The 23,971-nt window shown below is 61.6% G+C and overlaps 2 protein-coding genes across 2 annotated transcripts in view; one reads left to right on the forward strand and one right to left on the reverse strand.

The window, feature by feature from the left end:
- Positions 1-1,540: 1,540 nt before the first annotated feature.
- On the reverse strand, positions 1,541-14,300 carry nop10 (NOP10 ribonucleoprotein homolog (yeast)). The gene is made up of 2 exons (XM_059950801.1): positions 14,119-14,300; positions 1,541-1,866 (listed from the first exon to the last, which is right to left on the reverse strand). Exons 1-2 carry the CDS (start codon positions 14,170-14,172, stop codon positions 1,726-1,728), a joined length of 195 nt encoding a protein of 64 aa, XP_059806784.1. The 5' UTR covers positions 14,173-14,300; the 3' UTR covers positions 1,541-1,725.
- LOC132381736 (solute carrier family 12 member 6-like) overlaps positions 14,224-23,971 on the forward strand; it is a 31,045-nt gene continuing 21,297 nt past the window's right edge. The window contains exons 1-3 of the mRNA XM_059951308.1: positions 14,224-14,388; positions 14,609-14,945; positions 23,656-23,800. Coding sequence (XP_059807291.1) covers positions 14,224-14,388; positions 14,609-14,945; positions 23,656-23,800 — 647 coding nt within the window. The remainder of the gene's footprint in view (positions 14,389-14,608; positions 14,946-23,655; positions 23,801-23,971) is intronic.

Genomic DNA, 23,971 nt, shown 5'->3' on the forward strand with positions numbered 1-23,971 from the left:
AGGGACAGAGGGACCTCGGTATACAAGGGCAGGACACACACTGTGAATGGTGTGGAGTGTCAAGGGATAGAGGGACCTCGGTGTACGAGGGTAGAACACATACTGTGAATGGTGTGGAGTGTCGAGGGACGGTGGGGACCTTGGTGTATGAGGTAATGTTACACAGACAGTGAGAGTACTGTTAGATGTGATGTCTTTGGGATACTGGCCTTCATTACTTGGAGCACGGAGTATCAGATCAGGGAGGTATTGTACTCTATAAAACTGGCCAAGAGGACCACAACCTTGTCATAGGATTTGGAAGCTTGCTTGCCTTGGTAACCTGGAGAATTATGTTGGCTGGAATCAGGACTTTATGCTTTGGCTTCTGGTCCAGTCACCAGTGCCAAACAGGTCAAAGGGTAGAGGCCAGACTAAGAGTGGTCTGCCGGTCCTCAAGGTTCAGCTCAGGGTTAACAACCCTGACTGGTCAAACAGAATTGTTATGGAAACAGCAATGAATACTGCTATGAAGAGAGATGGAGGACCTATTGTTGCCCTAAATGCCCGCGGTGTCAGGTGCTATGAAAATAGGGTCAGACCTTGGCTGGAGGGCCTTGTACAGTTCTCATCCCCAAATTTCAGGAAAGGGCTAAGGACATTGGAATGGAGACAGAAGAGATACCCCAAGACCTTGCTTGAGGTGGAGTGGCTCAGGGGTCGAAAGGGAGGTGCACATAATTATGAACAGATGGATTAGGAGTTGAAAGGTTCCTGTCTCTAGGTCAGACCCACACCGGGAGCACCGTGCACAGTTTGTATCCCTGGATCAAACCCACACCGGGAGCACCATGCACAGTTTGTATCCCTGGATCAAACCCACACCGGGAGCACCATGCACAGTTTGTATCCCTGGATCAAACCCACACCGGGAGCACCATGCAGAGTTTGTATCCCTGGATCAAACCCACACCGGGAGCACCGTGCACAGTTCCCATCTCCGTATTCCTGGGTCAGACCCACACTGGGAACACTGTGCACAGTTCCCGTCTCCGTATCCCTGGGTCAGAACCACACCAGGGAGCACCGTGCACAGTTCCTGTCTCCGTATTCCTGGGTCAGACCCACACAGGGAACACTGTGCATAGTTCCCATCTCCGTATCCGTGGGTCAGACCAACACCGGGGAGCACCGTGCACAGTTCCTGTCTCCGTATCCCTGGGTCAGACCCACACCGGGAGCACCGTGCACAGTTCCTGTCTCCGTATCCCTGGGTCACACCCACACCGGGAGCACCGTGCACAGTTCCCGTCTCTGTATCCGTGGGTCAGACCCTCTTGGGGAGCACCCATGCACAGTTCCTGTCTCCGTATTCCTGGGTCAGACCCACACAGGGAGCACCGTGCACAGTTCCCGTCTCTGTATCCCTGGGTCAGACATACACAGGGAACACTGTGCACAGATCCCGCCTCCGTATCCCTGGGTCAGACCCACACCGGGAACACCGTGCACAGTTCCCATCTCTGTATAGGGATGGAGGAGAAGGGGGCAGCGAAGGCATCGGATCATAAGCCACACAGAACATCCGTACGCTAACTTTTATTGTGAGACAGTGCGTAACACGACGATTACAGTCTTCTCCCCACAAGTAGCGAAGCCTCATCTCTCCTCGTGCACGCTGCACAGGCGAAGCCAAAGCTTGGAGGATGGGGGGGCACTAGGGCCCACTGGCCATCGGCTGGCACGTCAGAAGGTGGGGGACGGCTGCTGAGTGGGCAGGATGTTGAAGCGTTTCTTCAAGGTCACCCTGTGCCTGGAGTACTTGTCATCGGGCGAGAACCGCGCTGGGTGGGCTGTTGTGGTCACTCGACCCTGGGGGTCCACCTTCTGCACAGGGGGAGAGAGATTGAGGGAGGGGAGGAGAAAGGGAGAGATTAGAACATTAGAAGCAAAGGGTCACTGATTGTGCCCTCATCCACAAATTCCTAGTGGACCAGGACAGGGTGTCCTCAACCTGGTCTAACCATGGAGACCCCACGGTTAATAAAGTGCACCAACACCTCTATCTCTTTGGCATGTCTCTGCCGACTCACACCAATATTTACCACTCAGAACCAGAAGATCACAGCCCGTCCCGTGACACAAGGTACTGCAGGCAGTTGTGGGCACAGCCCAGCACTGTGTTTGCATTTCCCGCACCTTGGAAAAGCAGTCAATATAACCAAAAACCCCACCTATATGACATAGAAGCAGAAGTAGCCATTTGGCCCATTGAGCCCACCCTATTCCATCATGGCCGGTTTACTAACCCTCTCAATCCCGTCCTCCTGCCTTCTCGTAACTTTTGATAACCCGGTTAATCAAGACCCTATCGTCCTCGGCTTTAAATACGCACAACAAACTGCCCTGCGTAGCTGTTTGTGGCAATGAATTTCACACAGTCACCAAGCTCTGGCTACAGAAATTCCTCCTAATCTCTGTCCTGAGGGTGTGAACTCCGGTCCTGGACTCACCCACCACAGGAGACATCCTCTCTGCATCCACTCTATCCAGGTCTTTCAATATTCCAGCAACACACATGCACACACACAAAACACTGGAGGAACTCAGCAGGCCAGGCAGCAACCATGGGAAAAGTAGTCAACGTTTTGGGCTGAGACCCTCCAGCTGGACACACACGATGGGTCATCAATGACAGTCCTCTTTCATTCTTCTGAATTCCAGCGAGTACAGACCCACAGCCATCAAATGCTGCTCGTACATTAACCCTTTCATCCCGGGAACAATGCTTGTGAACCTCATCAGGACCCATGCCGCCACATAATTTCTTAGATAAAGGGTCCAAAATTACTCACAAACCTCCAAGTATAGCCTTTTAAAGCTTCATCCTTGCACTCACCCTGGGCTTCAAACCCCGCTGTTGAACGGCTACCTATACAAGACATTCCACTGACCTCAGAATTTACGCAGCTTGTCCTGACCTCTGGAAACTTAACTCTTTATTCTGCGCTCTGTTATGGTCTTCCCTTGCACTACCTCATTGTCAAGTTGTTATGAAATTTTCTGCATTATTGCCCGTGGGCATAGTTCAGCACATCATGAAAACCAACCAGCCTCCTCCTCTCTCCCATGGACAGAAGTTAAAACAGACTGAAATCACACACCACCAGGCTCAAAGACAGCTTCCACCCCCGCTTTCGAGTCATAGACAGTCTCAGCAGGGCCCTGTACTAGTGAGGTTTCTCCACTACAATCCTCGAGGAGGGGGGACCCTTCACGCTCCGTATCTCCCGCTGCTCTCTCTGTGACCGGCGGACAGCTTCCCTCAGTAGGAACACCCTCCCCCATCTCATGCTGTTCGACAACCCTTCGTATTTCGGTCTTCAGCCCTGTCCCCGACCCTCCCCTGAACACTCTCCCTCATATCATATCACCACTGACCTCTACGCATTGCCGATGACCCAATGAAACCAAGACTCTGACACCCAGAGCCTAACCCTAACCCCGACCATTACCCTTCTTCCCCAGACCACCAACCCTCTTGCTCGGCTCCCTGACCACCCTCCTCCCCTGACCCCCGACCCCTACCCTTCTCCCCTGACCCCCGACCACTACCCTTCTCCCCTGACCCCCGACCCCTACCCTTCTCCCCTGACCCCCGAACACTACCCTTCTCCTGACCCCCGACCACTACCCTTCTCCCCGACCCCCGACCACTACCCTTCTCCCCTGACCCCCGACCACTACCCTTCTCCTCTGACCCCTGACCACTACCCTTCTCCTCTGACCCCCGACCACTACCCTTCTCCTCTGACCCCCAACCTCCACCCTTCTCCTCTGACCCCCGACCACTACCCTTCTCCTCTGACCCCCGACCACTACCCTTCTCCTGACCCCCGACCACTACCCTTCTCCCCGACCCCCGACCACTACCCTTCTCCCCTGACCCCCGACCTCCACCCTTCTCCCCTGACCCCCGACCACTACCCCTCTCCTGACCCCCGACCACTACCCTTCTCCCCTGACCCCCGACCTCCACCCTTCTCCCCTGACCCCCGACCACTACCCTTCTCCCCTGACCCCCGACCACTACCCCTCTCCTGACCCCCGACCACTACCCTTCTCCCCTGACCCCCGACCTCCACCCTTCTCCCCTGACCCCCGACCACTACCCTTCTCCTCTGACCCCCGACCACTACCCTTCTCCCGTCCCCGACCTCTACCCTTCTCCCCGACCCCCGACCACAACTCTTCTCTTCTGACCCCCGACCACAACCCTTCTCCCCTGACCCCCGACCACTACCCTTCTCCTCTGACCCCCGACCACTACCCTTCTCCTCTGACCCCCGACCACTACCCTTCTCCCCTGACCCCCGACCACTACCCTTCTCCCCTGACCCCCGACCTCCACCCTTCTCCCCTGACCCCCGACCTCCACCCTTCTCCCCTGACCCCCGACCCCTACCCTTCTCCCCTGACCCCCGACCACTACCCTTCTCCCCTGACTCCCGACCACTACCCTTCTCCTCTGACCCCCGACCACTACCCTTCTCCCCTGACCCCCGACCACTACCCTTCTCCTCTGACCCCCGACCACTACCCTTCTCCCCTGACCCCCGACCCCTACCCTTCTCCCCTGACCCCCGAACACTACCCTTCTCCCCTGACCCCCGACCTCCACCCTTCTCCCCTGACCCCCGACCCCTACCCTTCCCCCCTGACCCCCGACCTCCACACTTCTCCCCTGACCCCCGACCTCCACCCTTCTCCCCTGACCCCCGACCACTACCCTTCTCCCGTCCCCCGACCTCTACCCTTCTCCCCGAACCCCGACCACAACCCTTCTCCCCTAACCCCCGACCACTACCCATCTCCTCTGACCCCCGACCACCACCCTTCTCCCCTGACCCCCGACCTCCACCCTTCTCCCCGACCCCCGACCCCCGACCACTACCCTTCTCCCCTAACCCCCGACCACTACCCTTCTCCCCTGACCCCCGACCACTACCCTTCTCCTCTGACCCCCGACCACCCTTCTCCCCTGACCCCCGACCACTACCCTTCTCCCCTGACCCCCGACCACTACCCTTCTCCCCAGACCCCCGACCACTACCCTTCTCCCCTGACCCCCGACCTCCACCCTTCTCCCCTGACCCCCGACCACTACCCTTCTCCTCTGACCCCCGACCACTACCCTTCTCCTCTGACCCCCGACCACTACCCTTCTCCCCTGACCCCCGACCACTACCCTTCTCCCCTGACCCCCGACCTCCACCCTTCTCCCCTGACCCCCGACCTCCACCCTTCTCCCCTGACCCCCGACCCCTACCCTTCTCCCCTGACCCCCGACCACTACCCTTCTCCCCTGACTCCCGACCACTACCCTTCTCCTCTGACCCCCGACCACTACCCTTCTCCCCTGACCCCCGACCACTACCCTTCTCCTCTGACCCCCGACCACTACCCTTCTCCCCTGACCCCCGACCCCTACCCTTCTCCCCTGACCCCCGACCACTACCCTTCTCCCCTGACCCCCGACCTCCACCCTTCTCCCCTGACCCCCGACCCCTACCCTTCCCCCCTGACCCCCGACCTCCACACTTCTCCCCTGACCCCCGACCTCCACCCTTCTCCCCTGACCCCCGACCACTACCCTTCTCCCCTGACCCCCGACCACTACCCTTCTCCCGTCCCCCGACCTCTACCCTTCTCCCCGAACCCCGACCACAACCCTTCTCCCCTAACCCCCGACCACTACCCATCTCCTCTGACCCCCGACCACCACCCTTCTCCCCTGACCCCCGACCTCCACCCTTCTCCCCGACCCCCGACCACTACCCTTCTCCCCTAACCCCCGACCACTACCCTTCTCCCCTGACCCCCGACCACTACCCTTCTCCTCTGACCCCCGACCACCCTTCTCCCCTGACCCCCGACCACTACCCTTCTCCCCTGACCCCCGACCACTACCCTTCTCCCCTGACCCCCGACCACTACCCTTCTCCCCTGACCCCCGACCACTACCCTTCTCCCCTGACCCCCGACCACTACCCTTCTCCCCTGACCCCCGACCTCCACCCTTCTCCCCTGACCCCCGACCTCCACCCTTCTCCCCTGACCTCCGACCACTACCCTTCTCCCCTGACCCCCGACCACTACCCTTCTCCCCTGACCCCCGACCACTACCCTTCTCCCCTGACCCCCGACCCCTACCCTTCTCCCCTGACCCCCGACCACTACCCTTCTCCCCTGACCCCTGACCACTACCCTTCTCCCCTGACCCCCGACCCCTACCCTTCTCCCCTGACCCCCGACCACTACCCTTCTCCCCTGACCCCCGACCACTACCCTTCTCCCGTCCCCCGACCACTACCCTTCTCCCGACCCCCGACCTCCACCCTTCTCCCCTGACCCCCGACCTCCACCCTTCTCCCCTGACCCCCGACCACTACCCTTCTCCCCTGACCCCCGACCACCACCCTTCTCCCCTGACCCCCGACCTCCACCCTTCTCCTCTGACCCCCGACCTCCACCCTTCTCCTCTGACCCCCGACCTCCACCCTTCTCCCCTGACCCCCGACCACTACCCTTCTCCCCTGACCCCCGACCACTACCCTTCTCCCCTGACCCCCGACCACTACCCTTCTCCCCTGACCCCCGACCTCCACCCTTCTCCCCTGACCCCCCACCCCTACCCTTCTCCCCTGACCCCCGACCACTACCCTTCTCCCCTGACCCCCGACCTCCACCCTTCTCCTCTGACCACCGACCTCCACCCTTCTCCCCTGACCCCCGACCACTACCCTTCTCCCCTGACCCCCAACCTCCACCCTTCTCCCCTGACCCCCGACCACTACCCATCTCCTGACCCCCGACCACTACCCTTCTCCCCGACCCCCGACCACTACCCTTCTCCCCTGACCCCCGACCACTACCCTTCTCCCCTGACCCCCGACCACTACCCTTCTCCTGACCCCCGACCACTACCCTTCTCCTCTGACCCCCGACCACTACCCTTCTCCCCTGACCCCCGACCTCCACCCTTCTCCCCTGACCCCCGACCACTACCCTTCTCCCCTGACCCCCGACCTCCACCCTTCTCCCCTGACCCCCGACCACTACCCTTCTCCCCTGACCCCCGACCACTACCCCTCTCCTGACCCCCGACCACTACCCTTCTCCCCTGACCCCCGACCTCCACCCTTCTCCCCTGACCCCCGACCTCCACCCTTCTCCTCTGACCCCCGACCACTACCCTTCTCCCGTCCCCCGACCTCTACCCTTCTCCCCGACCCCCGACCACAACTCTTCTCCTCTGACCCCCGACCACAACCCTTCTCCCCTGACCCCCGACCACTACCCTTCTCCCCTGACCCCCGACCACTACCCTTCTCCCCTGACCCCCGACCACTACCCTTCTCCCCTGACCCCCGACCTCCACCCTTCTCCCCTGACCCCCGACCTCCACCCTTCTCCCCTGACCCCCGACCACTACCCTTCTCCCCTGACCCCCGACCACTACCCTTCTCCCCTGACCCCCGACCACTACCCTTCTCCTCTGACCCCCGACCACTACCCTTCTCCCCTGACCCCCGACCACTACCCTTCTCCCCGACCCCTACCCTTCTCCCCTGACCCCCGACCACTACCCTTCTCCCCTGACCCCCGACCTCCACCCTTCTCCCCTGACCCCCGACCCCTACCATTCTCCCCTGACCCCCGACCTCCACACTTCTCCCCTGACCCCCGACCTCCACCCTTCTCCCCTGACCCCCGACCACCACCCTTCTCCCCTGACCCCCGACCCCTACCCTTCTCCCCTGACCCCCGACTCCTACCCTTCTCCCCTGACCCCCAACCACTACCCTTCTCCCCTGACCCCCGACCACTACCCTTCTCCCCTGACCCCCGACCACTACCCTTCTCCCCTGACCCCCGACCACTACCCTTCTCCCCTGACCCCCGACCACTACCCTACTCCCGTCCCCCGACCTCTACCCTTCTCCCCGACCCCCGTCCACAACCCTTCTCCCCTAACCCCCGACCACCACCCTTCTCCTCTGACCCCCGACCTCCACCCTTCTCCCCGACCCCCGACCACTACCCTTCTCCCCTGACCCCCGACCACTACCCTTCTCCCCTGACCCCCGACCACTACCCTTCTCCCCTGACCCCCGACCACCCTTCTCCCCTGACCCCCGACCACTACCCTTCTCCCCTGACCCCCGACCACTACCCTTCTCCCCTGACCCCCGACCTCCACCCTTCTCCCCTGACCCCCGACCTCCACCCTTCTCCCCTGACCTCCGACCACTACCCTTCTCCCCTGACCCCCGACCACTACCCTTCTCCCCTGACCCCCGACCACTACCCTTCTCCCCTGACCCCCGACCACTACCCTTCTCCCCTGACCCCTGACCACTACCCTTCTCCCCTGACCCCCGACCCCTACCCTTCTCCCCTGACCCCCGACCACTACCCTTCTCCCGTCCCCCGACCACTACCCTTCTCCCGACCCCCGACCTCCACCCTTCTCCCCTGACCCCCGACCTCCACCCTTCTCCCCTGACCCCCGACCACTACCCTTCTCCCCTGACCCCCGACCACTACCCTTCTCCCCTGACCCCCGACCACTACCCTTCTCCCCTGACCCCCGACCACCACCCTTCTCCCCTGACCCCCGACCACCACCCTTCTCCCCTGACCCCCGACCTCCACCCTTCTCCCCTGACCCCCGACCTCCACCCTTCTCCCCTGACCCCCGACCTCCACCCTTCTCCCCTGACCCCCGACCACTACCCTTCTCCCCTGACCCCCGACCACTACCCTTCTCCCCTGACCCCCGACCTCCACCCTTCTCCCCTGACCACCCACCCCTACCCTTCTCCCCTGACCCCCGACCATTACCCTTCTCCCCTGACCCCCGACCTCCACCCTTCTCCCCTGACCCCCGACCTCCACCCTTCTCCCCTGACCCCCGACCACTACCCTTCTCCCCTGACCACTACCCCTCTCCCCTGACCCCCGACCACTACCCCTCTCCCCTGACCCCCGACCACTACCCTTCTCCCGTCCCCGACCACTACCCTTCTCCCCTGACCCCCGACCACTAGCCTTCTCCTGACCCCCGACCACTACCCTTCTCCCCTGACCCCCGACCACTACCCTTCTCCCCTGACCCCCGACCACTACCCTTCTCCCGTCCCCCGACCACTACCCTTCTTCCGTCCCCCGACCACTACCCTTCTCCTCTGACCCCCGACCACTACCCTTCTCCCCTGACCCCTGACCACTACCCTTCTCCCCTGACCCCCGACCACTACCCTTCTCCTCTGACCCCTGACCACTACCCTTCTCCCCTGACCCCCGACCACTACCTTTCTCCTCCGTCCCCCGACCACTACCCTTCTCCTCTGACCCCCGACCACTACCCTTCTCCCCTGACCCCCGACCACTACCCTTCTCCTCTGACCCCCGACCACTACCCTTCTCCCCTGACCCCCGACCCCTACCCTTCTCCCCTGACCCCCGACCACTACCCTTCTCCCCTGACCCCCGACCTCCACCCTTCTCCCCTGACCCCCGACCCCTACCCTTCCCCCCTGACCCCCGACCTCCACACTTCTCCCCTGACCCCCGACCTCCACCCTTCTCCCCTGACCCCCGACCACTACCCTTCTCCCCTGACCCCCGACCACTACCCTTCTCCCGTCCCCCGACCTCTACCCTTCTCCCCGAACCCCGACCACAACCCTTCTCCCCTAACCCCCGACCACTACCCATCTCCTCTGACCCCCGACCACCACCCTTCTCCCCTGACCCCCGACCTCCACCCTTCTCCCCGACCCCCGACCACTACCCTTCTCCCCTAACCCCCGACCACTACCCTTCTCCCCTGACCCCCGACCACTACCCTTCTCCTCTGACCCCCGACCACCCTTCTCCCCTGACCCCCGACCACTACCCTTCTCCCCTGACCCCCGACCACTACCCTTCTCCCCTGACCCCCGACCACTACCCTTCTCCCCTGACCCCCGACCACTACCCTTCTCCCCTGACCCCCGACCACTACCCTTCTCCCCTGACCCCCGACCTCCACCCTTCTCCCCTGACCCCCGACCTCCACCCTTCTCCCCTGACCTCCGACCACTACCCTTCTCCCCTGACCCCCGACCACTACCCTTCTCCCCTGACCCCCGACCACTACCCTTCTCCCCTGACCCCCGACCCCTACCCTTCTCCCCTGACCCCCGACCACTACCCTTCTCCCCTGACCCCTGACCACTACCCTTCTCCCCTGACCCCCGACCCCTACCCTTCTCCCCTGACCCCCGACCACTACCCTTCTCCCCTGACCCCCGACCACTACCCTTCTCCCGTCCCCCGACCACTACCCTTCTCCCGACCCCCGACCTCCACCCTTCTCCCCTGACCCCCGACCTCCACCCTTCTCCCCTGACCCCCGACCACTACCCTTCTCCCCTGACCCCCGACCACCACCCTTCTCCCCTGACCCCCGACCTCCACCCTTCTCCTCTGACCCCCGACCTCCACCCTTCTCCTCTGACCCCCGACCTCCACCCTTCTCCCCTGACCCCCGACCACTACCCTTCTCCCCTGACCCCCGACCACTACCCTTCTCCCCTGACCCCCGACCACTACCCTTCTCCCCTGACCCCCGACCTCCACCCTTCTCCCCTGACCCCCCACCCCTACCCTTCTCCCCTGACCCCCGACCACTACCCTTCTCCCCTGACCCCCGACCACCACCCTTCTCCCCTGACCCCCGACCTCCACCCTTCTCCTCTGACCCCCGACCTCCACCCTTCTCCTCTGACCCCCGACCTCCACCCTTCTCCCCTGACCCCCGACCACTACCCTTCTCCCCTGACCCCCGACCACTACCCTTCTCCCCTGACCCCCGACCACTACCCTTCTCCCCTGACCCCCGACCTCCACCCTTCTCCCCTGACCCCCCACCCCTACCCTTCTCCCCTGACCCCCGACCACTACCCTTCTCCCCTGACCCCCGACCTCCACCCTTCTCCTCTGACCACCGACCTCCACCCTTCTCCCCTGACCCCCGACCACTACCCTTCTCCCCTGACCCCCAACCTCCACCCTTCTCCCCTGACCCCCGACCACTACCCTTCTCCTGACCCCCGACCACTACCCTTCTCCCCGACCCCCGACCACTACCCTTCTCCCCTGACCCCCGACCACTACCCTTCTCCCCTGACCCCCGACCACTACCCTTCTCCTGACCCCCGACCACTACCCTTCTCCTCTGACCCCCGACCACTACCCTTCTCCCCTGACCCCCGACCTCCACCCTTCTCCCCTGACCCCCGACCACTACCCTTCTCCCCTGACCCCCGACCTCCACCCTTCTCCCCTGACCCCCGACCACTACCCTTCTCCCCTGACCCCCGACCACTACCCCTCTCCTGACCCCCGACCACTACCCTTCTCCCCTGACCCCCGACCTCCACCCTTCTCCCCTGACCCCCGACCTCCACCCTTCTCCTCTGACCCCCGACCACTACCCTTCTCCCGTCCCCCGACCTCTACCCTTCTCCCCGACCCCCGACCACAACTCTTCTCCTCTGACCCCCGACCACAACCCTTCTCCCCTGACCCCCGACCACTACCCTTCTCCCCTGACCCCCGACCACTACCCTTCTCCCCTGACCCCCGACCACTACCCTTCTCCCCTGACCCCCGACCTCCACCCTTCTCCCCTGACCCCCGACCTCCACCCTTCTCCCCTGACCCCCGACCACTACCCTTCTCCCCTGACCCCCGACCACTACCCTTCTCCCCTGACCCCCGACCACTACCCTTCTCCTCTGACCCCCGACCACTACCCTTCTCCCCTGACCCCTGACCACTACCCTTCTCCTCTGACCCCTGACCACTACCCTTCTCCCCTGACCCCCGACCACTACCCTTCTCCCCTGACCCCCGACCACTACTCTTCTCCCCTGACCCCCGACCACTACCCTTCTCCTCTGACCCCCGACCACTACCCTTCTCCCCTGACCCCCGACCCCTACCCTTCTCCCCTGACCCCCGACCACTACCCTTCTCCCCTGACCCCCGACCTCCACCCTTCTCCCCTGACCCCCGACCCCTACCATTCTCCCCTGACCCCCGACCTCCACACTTCTCCCCTGACCCCCGACCTCCACCCTTCTCCCCTGACCCCCGACCACCACCCTTCTCCCCTGACCCCCGACCCCTACCCTTCTCCCCTGACCCCCGACTCCTACCCTTCTCCCCTGACCCCCAACCACTACCCTTCTCCCCTGACCCCCGACCACTACCCTTCTCCCCTGACCCCCGACCACTACCCTTCTCCCCTGACCCCCGACCACTACCCTTCTCCCCTGACCCCCGACCACTACCCTACTCCCGTCCCCCGACCTCTACCCTTCTCCCCGACCCCCGTCCACAACCCTTCTCCCCTAACCCCCGACCACTACCCATCTCCTCTGACCCCCGACCACCACCCTTCTCCCCTGACCCCCGACCTCCACCCTTCTCCCCGACCCCCGACCACTACCCTTCTCCCCTGACCCCCGACCACTACCCTTCTCCCCTGACCCCCGACCACTACCCTTCTCCCCTGACCCCCGACCACCCTTCTCCCCTGACCCCCGACCACTACCCTTCTCCCCTGACCCCCGACCACTACCCTTCTCCCCTGAACCCCGACCACTACCCTTCTCCCCTGACCCCCGACCTCCACCCTTCTCCCCTGACCCCCGACCTCCACCCTTCTCCCCTGACCTCCGACCACTACCCTTCTCCCCTGACCCCCGACCACTACCCTTCTCCCCTGACCCCCGACCACTACCCTTCTCCCTGACCCCCGACCACTACCCTTCTCCCCTGACCCCTGACCACTACCCTTCTCCCCTGACCCCCGACCCCTACCCTTCTCCCCTGACCCCCGACCACTACCCTTCTCCCGTCCCCCGACCACTACCCTTCTCCCGACCCCCGACCTCCACCCTTCTCCCCTGACCCCCGACCTCCACCCTTCTCCCCTGACCCCCGACCACTACCCTTCTCCCCTGACCCCCGACCACTACCCTTCTCCCCTGACCCCCGACCACTACCCTTCTCCCCTGACCCCCGACCACCACCCTTCTCCCCTGACCCCCGACCACCACCCTTCTCCCCTGACCCCCGACCTCCACCCTTCTCCCCTGACCCCCGACCTCCACCCTTCTCCCCTGACCCCCGACCTCCACCCTTCTCCCCTGACCCCCGACCACTACCCTTCTCCCCTGACCCCCGACCACTACCCTTCTCCCCTGACCCCCGACCTCCACCCTTCTCCCCTGACCACCCACCCCTACCCTTCTCCCCTGACCCCCGACCATTACCCTTCTCCCCTGACCCCCGACCTCCACCCTTCTCCCCTGACCCCCGACCTCCACCCTTCTCCCCTGACCCCCGACCACTACCCTTCTCCCCTGACCACTACCCCTCTCCCCTGACCCCCGACCACTACCCCTCTCCCCTGACCCCCGACCACTACCCTTCTCCCGTCCCCCGACCACTACCCTTCTCCCCTGACCCCCGACCACTAGCCTTCTCCTGACCCCCGACCACTACCCTTCTCCCCTGACCCCCGACCACTACCCTTCTCCCCTGACCCCCGACCACTACCCTTCTCCCGTCCCCCGACCACTACCCTTCTTCCGTCCCCCGACCACTACCCTTCTCCTCTGACCCCCGACCACTACCCTTCTCCCCTGACCCCTGACCACTACCCTTCTCCCCTGACCCCCGACCACTACCCTTCTCCTCTGACCCCTGACCACTACCCTTCTCCCCTGACCCCCGACCACTACCTTTCTCCTCCGTCCCCCGACCACTACCCTTCTCCTCTGACCCCCGACCACTACCCTTCTCCTCTGACCCCCGACCACTACCCTTCTCCTGACCCCCGACCACTACCCTTCTCCTCTGACCCCCGACCACTACCCTTCTCCCCGACCCCCGACCACTACCCTTCTCCCCTGACCCCCGACCACTACCCTTCTCCTCTGACCCCCGACCACTACCCTTCTCTGACCTCCGACAACTCCCAGGCAGCCCAGCCACCCACAAAGCCCCGATCCCGACCTTCAGGGTGTAAACTCGCTCGCCGTCACTGTTCAGGTAGTAATGCAGGAACATGGTCGCGGCTCCACGAGGGAATCACTGAAATCTGCGTCACTTCCGCTCTCGATGTCACCGGGGCACCGTCTGGACCGGCGGAAGAGTTGCGCACTGAAGGTGTCCTGGCAGGACGGGCAGCAGCGCCTGCGCACTGAGGGAGATTCCTGGCCGGACATGCGGCAGCGCATGCGCACTGAGGGAGACGCAGGCGGGACAGGCAGGGGCGCTTGCGCAGTGAGGGAGATTCCTGGCCGGACTGGCAGCGGCGCCTGCGCAGTGTGGCGCTAGCGGACGCCGGGGAAGTAGCGGAGCGTGCGCATTTCGGTCCAGACGGAAACCTAGGTGGGGGGGGGAGGGGAGAAGGAGCGAGTTCGCCGGTAGCGCCTGCGCACTGCGGTGTCCGTCTGGGCGGGAGGGAACGGCGCCTGCGCAAATTGATCCCCGGCTCTGACAGCTGCAGCGGCGAGCAGGAGCGCGCCGAGCGGTTCCCGCCGCCCGTCAGTCGCCGGTCCCGTACGTCACAGCCGGTTGCCGGCCCGGTCTCCGGCCGACGGTAACGGGTCACCGATCGACCGCTGAACGGCAGGCTGCCGGGCACGGAATGGCCATGTCGGTGCGGTTCACGGTGACACCGACCCGCGCCGAGGACGTACCGGGACTGGGGGGCAGCCCCGATGTCGCCGGCGGCGGAGGCGATGCGGCCGACCGGATGCAGGACGGCGAGACGGCGGCATCGCAGGGAGTTGGCGACCCGGGACAATCAGCGAGCGGCGCAGTGGAAACGGGGGAAGGTGAGTGGAGAAAAGCGGGGTGAGAGGTACCGGTGGGGACGGGTCTGTCACTGTATAACACCGGGGTACGGTACCGGTGGGGACGGGTCCGTCACTGTGTAACACCGGGGTACGGTACCGGTGGGGGCGGGTCTGTCACTGTGTAACACCGGGGTACGGTACCAGTGGGGACGGGTCTGTCACTGTATAACACCGGGGTACGGTACTGGTGGGGACGGGACTGTCACTGTGTAACACCGGGGTACGGTACCAGTGGGGACGGGTCTGTCACTGTATAACACCGGGGTACGGTACTGGTGGGGACGGGACTGTCACTGTGTAACACCGGGGTACGGTACCGGTGGGGACGGGTCCGTCACTGTGTAACACCGGGGTACGGTACCGGTGGGGACGGGTCTGTCACTGTATAACACCGGGGTACGGTACTGGTGGGGATGGGTCTGTCACTGTATAACACCGGGGTACGGTACCGGTGGGAACGGGTCCATCACTGTGTAACACCGGGGTACGGTACCAGTGGGAACGGGTCTGTCACTGTGTAACACCGGGGTACGGTACCGGTGGGGACGGGTCTGTCACTGTATAACACCGGGGTACGGTATCGGTGGGAACGGGTCCGTCACTGTGTAACACCGGGGTACAGTACTGGTGGGGACGGGTCTGTCACTGTGTAACACCGGGGTACGGTACCAGTGGGAACGGGTCTGTCACTGTGTAACACCAGGGTACAGTACCGGTGGGAACGGGTCCGTCACTGTGTAACACCGGGGTACGGTACTAGTGGGGACGGGTCTGTCACTGTATAACACCGGGGTACAGTATCGGTGGGAACGGGTCCGTCACTGTGTAACACCGGGGTACAGTACCGGTGGGGACGGGTCTGTCACTGTGTAACACCGGGGTACAGTACCGGTGGGAACGGGTCTGTCACTGTATAACACCGGGGTACAGTACCGGTGGGGACGGGTCTGTCACTGTGTAACACCGGGGTACGGTACCGGTGGGAACGGGTCTGTCACTGTGTAACACCGGGGTACAGTACCGGTGGGAACGGGACTGTCACCACTGTGTAACACCGGGGTACAGTATCGGTGGGAACGGGTCTGTCACTGTGTAACACCGGGGTACGGTACCGGTGGGGAGGGGTCTGTCACTGTGTAACACCGGGGTACAGTACCGGTGGGAACGGGACTGTCACTGTGTAACACCGGGGTACAGTACCGGTGGGGACGGGTCTGTCACTGTATAACACCGGGGTACAGTACCGGAGGGAACGGGACTGTCACTGTGTAACACCGGGGTACAGTACCGGTGGGAACGGGACTGTCACTGTGTAACACCGGGGAACAGTACCGGTGGGGACGGGTCTGTCACAGTATAACACCGGGGTACGGTATCGGTGGGGACGGGTCTGTCACTGTGTAACACCGGGGTACGGTACCAGTGGGAACGGGTCTGTCACTGTGTAACACAAGGGTACGGTACCGGTGGGGATGGGACAGTCACTGTGTAACACTGGGGTACGGTACCGGTGGGGACGGGTCCGTCACTGTGTAACACTGGGGTACGGTAACGGTGGGGACGGGTCTGTCACTGTGTAACACTGGGGTACGGTACCGGTGGGAACGGGACTGTCACTGTGTAACACCGGGGTACGGTACCGTCACTGTGTAACACCGGGGTACAGTACCGGTGGGAACGAGACTGTCACTGTGTAACACCGGGGTACAGTACCGGTGGGAACGGGACTGTCACTGTGTAACACCGGGGTACAGTACCGGTGGGAATGGGACCGTCACTGTGTAACACCGGGGTACAGTACCGGTGGGAATGGGACCGTCACTGTGTAACACCGGGGTACAGTACCGGTGGGAACGGGACTGTCACTGTGTAACACCGGGGTACGGTACCAGTGGGAATGGGACCGTCACTGTGTAACACCGGGGTACAGTACCGGTGGGAACGGGACTGTCACTGTGTAACACCGGGGTACGGTACCAGTGGGAACGGGACTGTCACTGTATAACACCGGGGTATGGTACCGGTGGGGATGGGTCTGTCACTGTGTGACACCGGGGTACGGTACCGGTGGGGATGGGTCTGTCACTGTGTAACACCGGGGTACGGTACCGGTGGGAACGGGTCTGTCACTGTATAACACCGAGGTACGGTACCGGTGGGGACGGGTCTGTCACTGTATAACACCGGGGTACGGTATCGGTGGGAACGGGTCCGTCACTGTGTAACACCGGGGTACAGTACCGGTGGGAACGGGTCTGTCACTGTGTAACACCGGGGTACAGTAGCGGTGGGAACGGGTCTGTCACTGTGTAACACCGGGGTACAGTACCAGTGGGAACGGGTCTGTCACTGTGTAACACCGGGGTACAGTACCGGTGGGAACGGGACTGTCACTGTGTAACACCGGGGTACAGTATCGGTGGGAACAGGTCTGTCACTGTGTAACACTGGGGTACGGTACCGGTGGGGAGGGGTCTGTCACTGTATAACACCGGGGTACATTACCGGTGCGGGCGGGTCTGTCACTGTGTAACACCGGGGTACAGTACTGGTGGGGATGGGTCCGTCACTGTATAACACCGGGGTACGGTACCGGTGGGGATGGGTCTGTCACTGTATAACACCGGGGTACAGTACTTGTGGGGACGGGTCCGTCACTGTATAACACCGGGGTATGGTACCGGTGGGGACGGGTCCATCACTGTGTGACACTGGGGTACAGTACCGGTGGGAACGGGACAGTCACTGTATAACACTGGGGTACGGTACCGGTGGGGACGGGTCTGTCACTGTATAACACTGGGGTACGGTACCGGTGGGGATGGGACTGTCACTATGTAACACCGGGGTACGGTACTGGTGGGAACGGGACTGTCACTATATAACACCGGGGTACGGTACCGGTCGGGACGGGTCCATCACTGTGTAACACCGGGGTACAGTACCGGTGGGAACGGGTCCGTCACTGTGTAACACCAGGGTACGGTATCGGTGGGAACGGGTCCGTCACTCTGTAACACCGGGGTACGGTACCGGTGGGGACGGGTCCATCACTGTGTAACACCGGGGTACAGTACCGGTGGGAACGGGTCCGTCACTGTGTAACACCGGGGTACGGTACTGGTGGGAACGGGTCCATCACTGTGTAACACCGGGGTACGGTACCGTCACTGTGTAACACAGGGGTACGGTACCGGTGGGGACGGGTCTGTCACTATAACACCGGGGTACGGTATCGGTGGGGATGGGTCTGTCACTGTATAACACCGGGGTACGGTATCGGTGGGAACGGGTCTGTCACTGTATAACACCGGGGTACGGTATCGGTGGGAACGGGACTGTCACTGTGTAACACCGGGGTACAGAACCGGTGGGAACGGGTCAGTCACTGTATAACACGGGGGTACGGGTACCGGTGGGGACGGGTCCGTCACTGTGTAACACCGGGGTATGGTACCGGTGGGAACGGGTCCGTCACTGTATAACACCGGGGTACGGTACCGGTGGGGACGGGACTGTCACTGTGTAACACCGGGGTACGGTACCGGTGGGGACGGGTCTGTCACTGTGTAACACCTGGGTACAGTACTGGTGGGGACGGGTCCGTCACTGTATAACACCGGGGTACGGTACCGGTGGGGACGAGTCTGTCACTGTATAACACCGGGGTACAGTACTGGTGGGGATGGGTCCGTCACTGTATAACACCGGGGTATGGTACCGGTGGGGACGGGTCCATCACTGTGTGACACCGGGGTACAGTACCAGTGGGAACGGGATAGTCACTGTGTAACACCGGGGTATGGTACCGGTGGGGACGGGTACGTCACTGTATAACACTGGGGTACGGTACCGGTGGGAACGGGACTGTCACTGTATAACACTGGGGTACGGTACCGGTGGGGACGGGTCTGTCACTGTATAACACTGGGGTACGGTACCGGTGGGGATGGGACTGTCACTATATAACACCGGTGTATGGTACTGGTGGGAACGGGACTATCACAGTATAACACTGGGGTACGGTACCGGTGGGGACGGGTCTGTCACTGTATAACACTGGGGTACAGTACCGGTGGGAACGGGACTGTCACTGTGTAACACCTGGGTACAGTACCGGTGGGGGCGGGTCCGTCACTGTATAACACCGGGGTACGGTACCAGTGGGGACGGGACTGTCACTGTGTAACACCGGAGTACAGTACCGGTGGGAACGGGTCCGTCACTGTATAACACCGGGGTACGGTACCGGTGGGAACGGGTCTGTCACTGTGTAACACCGGGGTACGGTACTGGTGGGGAGGGGTCAGTCACTGTATAACACCGGGGTACATTACCGGTGCGGGCGGGTCTGTCACTGTGTGACACCGGGGTACAGTACTGGTGGGAACGGGACTGTCACTGTGTAACACCTGGGTACAGTACCGGTGGGGGCGGGTCCGTCACTGTATAACACCGGGGTACGGTACCAGTGGGGACGAGTCTGTCACTGTATAACACCGGGGTACAGTACTGGTGGGGATGGGTCCGTCACTGTATAACACCGGGGTATGGTACCGGTGGGGACGGGTCCATCACTGTGTAACACCGGGGTACGGTACCGGTGGGGACGGGTCCGTCACTGTGTAACACCGGGGTACGGTACCGTCACTGTGTAACACCGGGGTACAGTACCGGTGGGAACGGGACTGTCACTGTGTAACACCGGGGTACAGTACCGGTGGGAACGGGACTGTCACTGTGTAACACCGGGGTACAGTACCGGTGGGAACGGGACTGATACTGTATAACACCGGGGTACATTACCGGTGCGGGCGGGTCTGTCACTGTGTAACACCGGGGTACAGTACCGGTGGGGGCGGGTCCGTCACTGTGTAATACCGGGATACAGTACCGGTGGGAACGGGACTGTCACTGTGTAACACCGGGGTACAGTACCGGTGGGGACGGGTCTGTCACTGTGTAACACCGGGGTACGGTACCGGTCGGGACGGGTCCATCACTGTGTAACACCGGGGTACAGTACCGGTGGGAACGGGTCCGTCACTGTGTAACACCAGGGTACGGTATCGGTGGGAACGGGTCTGTCACTGTGTAACACCGGGATACGGTACCGGTGGGGACGGGTCCATCACTGTGTAACACCGGGGTACAGTACCGGTGGGAACGGGTCCGTCACTGTGTAACACCGGGGTACGGTACCGGTGGGAACGGGTCCATCACTGTGTAACACCGGGGTACGGTACCGTTACTGTGTAACACAGGGGTACGGTACCGGTGGGAACGGGACTGTCACTGTATAACACTGGGGTACGGTACCGGTGGGGACGGGTCTGTCACTGTATAACACTGGGGTACGGTACCGGTGGGGATGGGACTGTCACTGTATAACACTGGGGTACGGTACCGGTGGGGACGGGTCTGTCACTGTATAACACTGGGGTACGGTACCGGTGGGGATGGGACTGTCACTATATAACACCGGTGTATGGTACTGGTGGGAACGGGACTATCACAGTATAACACCGGGGTACGGTACCGGTGGGAACGGGACTGTCACTGTGTAACACCTGGGTACAGTACCGGTGGGGACGGGTCCGTCACTGTATAACACCGGGGTACGGTACCGGTGGGAACGGGTCTGTCACTGTGTAACACCGGGGTACGGTACCGGTGGGGAGGGGTCTGTCACTGTATAACACCGGGGTACATTACCGGTGCGGGCGGGTCTGTCACTGTGTAACACCGGGGTACAGTACTGGTGGGAACGGGACTGTCACTGTGTAACACCTGGGTACAGTACCGGTGGGGGCGGGTCCGTCACTGTATAACACCGGGGTACGGTACCAGTGGGGACGGGTCTGTCACTGTATAACACTGGGGTACGGTACCGGTGGGGATGGGACTGTCACTATGTAACACCGGGGTACGGTACTGGTGGGAACGGGACTGTCACTATATAACACCGGGGTACTGTACCGGTGGGGATGGGTCTGTCACTGTGTGACACCGGGGTACGGTACCGGTGGGAATGGGTCTGTCACTGTGTAACACCGGGGTACGGTATCGGTGGGGACGAGTCTGTCACTGTGTAACACCGGGGTACAGTACTGGTGGGGACGGGTCCGTCACTGTATAACACCGGGGTATGGTACCGGTGGGGACGGGTCCATCACTGTGTGACACCGGGGTACAGTACCGGTGGGAACGGGACAGTCACTGTGTAACACTGGGGTACGGTACCGGTGGGGACGGGTCCGTCACTGTGTAACACCGGGGTACGGTACCGGTGGGGACGGGTCTGTCACTGTGTAACACCGGGGTACGGTACCGGTGGGAATGGGTCTGTCACTGTGTAACACCGGGGTACGGTACCGGTCGGGACGGGTCCATCACTGTGTAACACCGGGGTACAGTACCGGTGTTAACGGGTCCGTCACTGTGTAACACCAGGGTACGGTACCGGTGGGAACGGGTCCGTCACTGTGTAACACCGGGGTACGGTACTGGTGGGGACGGGTCCATCACTGTGTAACACCGGGGTACAGTACCGGTGGGAACGGGTCCGTCACTGTGTAACACCGGGGTACGGTACCGGTGGGAACGGGTCCATCACTGTGTAACACAGGGGTACGGTACCGGTGGGGACGGGTCTGTCACTATAACACCGGGGTACGGTATCGGTGGGGACGGGTCTGTCACTGTATAACACCGGGGTACGGTATCGGTGGGAACGGGTCTGTCACTGTATAACACCGGGGTACGGTATCGGTGGGAACGGGTCCGTCACTGTATAACACCGGGGTACGGTACCGGTGGGGACGGGACTGTCACTGTGTAACACCGGGGTACGGTACCGGTGGGGACGGGTCTGTCACTGTGTAACACCGGGGTACAGTACTGGTGGGGACGGGTCCGTCACTGTATAACACCGGGGTACGGTACCAGTGGGGACGAGTCTGTCACTGTATAACACTGGGGTACAGTACTGGTGGGGATGGGTCCGTCACTGTATAACACCGGGGTATGGTACCAGTGGGGACGGGTCCATCACTGTGTGACACCGGGGTACGGTACCGGTGGGGACGGGTCTGTCACTGTATAACACCGGTGTACGGTACCGGTGGGGACGGGACTGTCACTGTGTAACACCGGGGTACAGTACTGGTGGGGACGGGTCCGTCACTGTATAACACCGGGGTACAGTACTTGTGTGGACGGGTCCGTCACTGTATAACACCAGGTTATGGTACCGGTGGGGACGGGTCCATCACTGTGTGACACTGGGGTACAGTACCGGTGGGAACGGGACAGTCACTGTATAACACTGGGGTACGGTACCGGTGGGGACGGGTCTGTCACTGTATAACACTGGGGTACGGTACCGGTGGGGATGGGACTGTCACTATATAACACCGGGGTACGGTACCGGTGGGGACGGGTCCGTCACTGTATAACACCGGGGTATGGTACTGGTGGGGACGGGTCCATCACTGTGTGACACCGGGGTATGGTACCGGTGGGGACGGGTCCATCACTGTGTGACACCGGGGTACGGTACCGGTGGGGACGGGTCCGTCACTGTATAACACTGGGGTACTGTACCGGTGGGGAAACGTCTGTCACTGTGTAACATTAGGATACAATACTGGTGCAGACTGGACGTCACCGTACAACACTTGTTGTGATCAGCTATATTTTCGCTCGGGATTATTCTGTCAATTGTGAGTGTTTTCATCTCCTCCCTCTCCCACTTCCCCTTTCTGATGTGCTGAGTTTACCATATACCCCTGAAAGATCGGAACTGAGAGACACTGGTCAGTGTGCACGTATTCCCTGAGGGAGGCCCTGAGAGACAGTGGTCAGTGTCTATGTCAGCAAAATGACATCCCAGCTTATGTACTCTTTGCCCCAACTGGTGAGGGCCAGTGTCCCAACACCTTCACTGCTTCTATCTTCAGGGTGCCATGTACCTGTGCCCCTCTCTCTCTGCAACACTTTCGAGCACTCTGCCGTGCTCCAGGAGTCCTTCCTGTTGTGCAACATCTCACGCTGTGAATTAAAACCCAATAGTCAGTCCTCAGCCGACATCACCATGTGCCGTGTCTATGAAATGTCTGATCGTGATCTTTCACCATGATTGTTTTTGGCCAGATTTTCTACAGAAGTGGTTTACCATTGCCTCCTTCGGTGCAGTGTCTTTACAAGACGGGTGACCCCCAGCCACTTTCAATACTCTTCAGAGATTGTCTGCCTGGCGTCCGTGGTTGCATCACCTGGACTTGTGATCTGCTCCGGCTGCTCATACGACCGTCCACCACCCGCTCCCACGTGACCCTGATCAAGAGGGGTGGGGAGCTAAGCAGGTGCTACAGCTTGCCCAAGGGTGACCTGCAGGCTCGCAGGGGGAGAGCCTCCTTTGGTGAAGACGTACCTTCACCCTGCCACCTGGCCTATATACCCAGCTGATTAGGACCCTCTATGATGTTTCATAACCAACTATGCAATCTACAACACCTATTTTGTCGTCATCTAGACACTAGCTATGTCTGTGTCATTCACGGTCAAATACTTTATATCAATGACATCAAAGGATCAACACCACTAGACTTGGGGCTCTAGTCTGAGAAACAACCCTTGATCATCACCCACTGAGCCCATTGTGAATCCAACCCACTTGCTCCCCTAGATCCCATGCGATCTATATTTTCAGACCAGCTTATGATGATCAACCTTCTCAAAGGCCTTGCTAAAGTCCACCTTGACAACACCCACTTCCCTACCACTTTGAAGAACTCCAAGAGATTTGTTCGATGTCAGTCCCCACTCACAAAGTGTGCTGAGTGTCCCAAATCAGACCTTGTGCCTTCAAATCATGCTGGATCCTGTCTGTCAGAATCCCATCTAGTAACTTCCCAGTAACTAGTTAGTGTACAGATCTCTCCATGAGAGAGAGGGAATGAGAGACGCATCAGTGCGCAGATGTCCCGCTGAAAGACACCGTT

The sequence above is a fragment of the Hypanus sabinus genome, chromosome 26 (assembly GCF_030144855.1).
Source record: "Hypanus sabinus isolate sHypSab1 chromosome 26, sHypSab1.hap1, whole genome shotgun sequence".
Taxonomy (NCBI): domain Eukaryota; kingdom Metazoa; phylum Chordata; class Chondrichthyes; order Myliobatiformes; family Dasyatidae; genus Hypanus; species Hypanus sabinus.